Raw genomic sequence first — 3,671 nt, forward strand, 5'->3', positions numbered from 1 at the left:
TGGGTCTCATAAGGCTGACATCAGGGGTTCGCTTCCAAAGTCTCCTCTGTTCTGGGCTGAGTGGTCCTCTTGCCCCTCGTTCTGGGACCTCATCCTCACTCCTGACGAGACCGAGACTGCACCCTCCACTCACCTCAGGCTCTGCACCTCAGCAGAAAGGAAGTTCTTGATTGGAAGACAGGATGAACCAGAGGTGTGCAAAGCTATTGGGGCCTTCTGAGGAGGAGAACATTCAAGGGCTCCACTCTCTTCTGGAGTCAGTGGTCCCCCAGGCTTAGATCAGATTTCTTACCTTGATTTCTGGTAGCATATGGGAATCCACCCTTTCTACTGGCTGATTCAGCTGGCCTGTGGCCAAGGCTTTCGCCTTCTTGAGAGAACAGAAGGGGAGGGGAGAGACTTACTCCCTGGCTACCCTTGCCTGTTCCTTCGTGCCATCCCCCTTGCTATGGGGGTCCACTCATCAGCACCCAGTGTCCTCACTGTAAATCCTATGAAGGCCTGTTAGGATCTCCTACTTGAGCAGAATTGGAGCTTCTGCTGCAAGACCAAGGTGCTCAGCTCCCTGAGAACCTCTCCAACGTTGCCTTGCAGTAAAGGAAGGCTCACCTCCGACAGACTGCTCTCCCCATGACCACACAAGGGAAGAAGCAGGATATAGTTTATGGGACCCCTAGTGTTCGAAAGTCTTCCCCTTGATAACTGTCAGAGGCTGGGACTCTTCCATCCATTGACCTGGGGACACAGCGCTTAAGCTCAGGCTTTTATGTCCCTGAGAATCAGGAAGGATAAATGAGGGCACATTGATCTTTTCAGGGTATCTGACATTGCATGTGTTCATGACCACCTTGTCCCTGAATAGTTTTGTCTTCTTTCATACCCCTCATTTATCAACATTTTTTAAACTTTATTCCAAAACAGTTCTTTGGGACAGGGCCCTATGTATCAAACGAGACACATTTTTTGGAGTGTTTAGAGGAAAACTGAATGAAAAGACATGATGTCTGGCTTAGGCTGGGGGAAGTGGCACATTGTGGGCTGTCCACTAATCCAAATCGGGGGATTAGTCCTTGGAAGGTCACTTCTTCAGTTTGTGAACTTGAGAAATTGGCAAGTTATCCATCCACAAATGGAGTCTGCGAAATCCGATCCTGCATGAATGCTGGAATGCATGTACTACATATAAAGCAGTGGCATACTGATGAAGAAGTATTGGTTTGTAATAAGTGGAAGGTATGATTACTATGAACCCCTCAAATACCACTTTCTCATCTGAGTTTATTTTTAATCTAGAAGAGACCAGAGAATATGCAGTGAATTAGGAGAAAAGAAACAAATATTCTTAAATGAGCTAAATAAGTCAGAGTATTTTTTATTTTTACTAAAAGAATGTTTAAAAGAAATAAGGTAAACCACAAGTTGACGACTTTTTACTCTATTCTTTTCTCCATTTTCTTTTTGTTTCTCAGTAGTTTCTGTGGTCTTCTTTCACAGTAGCATGAAAATCACTCTTTCAGTGCTATGTTACCTACTTGCAGATCAGAAAGACAGTATAGATGGCTCTTGAGTTTCTTTAATGTCTACCAAAACTGTACCTTTAAAACTATTAAAACAGCAGTGAATATAAGAGCAGTACCATTACCAAATTAATACTCAGAAGTAAATCATCCTCTTAGAAGTAAAATATTTGGAAAAAAAAGAAAGAAATAATATGTAGAAGTTACTCGTGTGAAACAGAGAGAGAAATGTGATCGAAATAAATGTGATCTACCCACTACTACCATGCACTCTTTAGAAGCTCGACTGCTCCTGAAGAAACATTCTCTTCTAATGTCATGTTAACTTGTTTGCATTGTGAACAATATATTCAGTACTTTCAGTGTGTGTTACAAATACCCAAACTTTTAAAACATTAGAACAGCTAGAAGCTACGATTTATATAATTCATACGTTTGAATTCTGAAGCACAATAAACCTTATCAAAAGTAAAAACATTTGAAAATACTAAACACCTCCTTCACCTCTTTACCTTTCCAATTTAATCATCGTTCATTAGGTATTTCTCATATGAATACAGGAAAACAGATGTATATTTTGTTAAACAAACTAGATTTAAACTTGCTTACCATTTAAAACTGTAAGAAGATATGGGTTTTGTTCCCTCCACCCCTACTACTCTGCACTGTTTAGGAGCCTGACTGCTCTCTTCCAACACAAAGGGAACAGAGCGCCCTGACCCCTCCCTAGATGTGGGAGGAGCTGCGGGACTTGGCCCTGGAAGGGGCACTAGCCTCAGCCATGGGTGGAGCCCTGGCCGCACCTCTCAGCCCTGCTCTCTCCGCCTGATCTCTCAGAGCCTCCTCATAGAGGTCTGAGAGGGAACTAGGGCCCCTACCGTGGAACTTGGCTAGAACCTCCAGTACCTTCATCTTACTGGTCTCAGCACAAGCTCTCGGGCCCCACAGGAACTCATAGCGCGGAGGATCACTATTGGGCACCTGGCGGTAGTTCAGGTACTCCTTCTGCACCAGATCTTTGGTGATGAGCCTTCTGGGCTCCCCAAAGATCCAGTGCCTCCTCCCAGCATAGATCCCCAACATACTGAGGAATTCCCAGATCTCCTCCTCGGTGGCACGGTTACCATTCATAAAGATGACCCCCAGGAGCACCATGAGGAGACCAGACTTGGGCAGCCCCCCCTCACCACTCGTACGATCGTTTCCCCCGAGGTTGAGCTTGCTGATGAGGGTGTAGATGTTCCTGCTACGGTCGACTTCCTTCATCTCCAGGCCAAAGACCAGCTCCAGGCGCTCAAGGGCTGTACTGAGGATCTCAGGGAAGTGCTGCCTGTACTTCCTGCTGACGACTTTCATCAGGGCATTCTGCGTGATGGGCTCCTTCTTGGTGTACTTCTCCAGCAGGAACTCCACCAGTATCCTGGCCTTCCTGGCCAGAGGATCTTTGCGAGTGCTCTGAGCGGCAGGGGCTGCCTGGGAGGCACCTGCACTTTCCTCCTCTGGGCCCTGGGCACCTTCATCAGATCCTGTACAGGAAGGCCCTGCATCAGGAGAGCTAGGGGCCATGGCTCCCTGAAGCTCCTGGTGATCGCCAGCAGCAGGGGAGCTCAGGGGAGAACCCTGAGGGGCAGAAGAAGGGGAGGAGGGGCACTCCTCCTTTGGGGCTGCAGCAGCACTGGCCTGGGCCTCCTGAGGGTCGCTGTGGACCAGGTGGCATTTCCCACGGGCATGGGACTTGTTCTTGTGCCTCCGAGGCATGCTGACAGCAGGTCAGGGACCGGAGGTGGGAGTGCGGGCAGGAAAGCAGACAAGGAGGGCACCTGGAGGAGGGACAAGGACATGCTGTGAGAACCTTCAGCGAGGAGAGTCCTCCCTGGCTTGAATGGAAGCCGCCTCTGAAGGGTCCTCGAGGCCAGTGCTCTAGGACATACAGGGCTCATAATCTCCTGGTCAGCCTGTCCCCTGAGATCGCTGAGTAGCAAGGGAGAGTGAGCCCTGGGGTGCATCAGACAGTCCCGCCTGGGCGTTAGAAGGGGCGGGGCAGTGGGGGCTGTCAGGGGAGGCATGTCCTCTCAGCTGACATACAGAGTCAGATGAAAATTGGTGCGAGACACCCTCATATCCAACGCCCCCAATCCCGCCACTCAGCCCATT

The 3,671-nt window shown here is 48.7% G+C and overlaps 1 protein-coding gene across 1 annotated transcript; it reads right to left on the reverse strand.

The window, feature by feature from the left end:
- Positions 1-2,243: 2,243 nt before the first annotated feature.
- On the reverse strand, positions 2,244-3,275 carry LOC128069645 (melanoma-associated antigen B17-like). Its single transcript, XM_052662765.1, has one exon. It carries the CDS (start codon positions 3,273-3,275, stop codon positions 2,244-2,246), a length of 1,032 nt encoding a protein of 343 aa, XP_052518725.1.
- Between the last annotated feature and the right edge of the window lie 396 nt (positions 3,276-3,671).

The sequence above is a fragment of the Budorcas taxicolor genome, chromosome X (assembly GCF_023091745.1).
Source record: "Budorcas taxicolor isolate Tak-1 chromosome X, Takin1.1, whole genome shotgun sequence".
In the NCBI taxonomy this organism is placed as follows: Eukaryota; Metazoa; Chordata; class Mammalia; order Artiodactyla; family Bovidae; genus Budorcas; species Budorcas taxicolor.

What these genes read in the sequence shown, in the direction of transcription:
- LOC128069645 (XM_052662765.1), bottom strand. Translation starts at nt 3,275, where the DNA reads ATGCCTCGGAGGCACAAGAACAAGTCCCATGCCCGTGGGAAATGCCAC.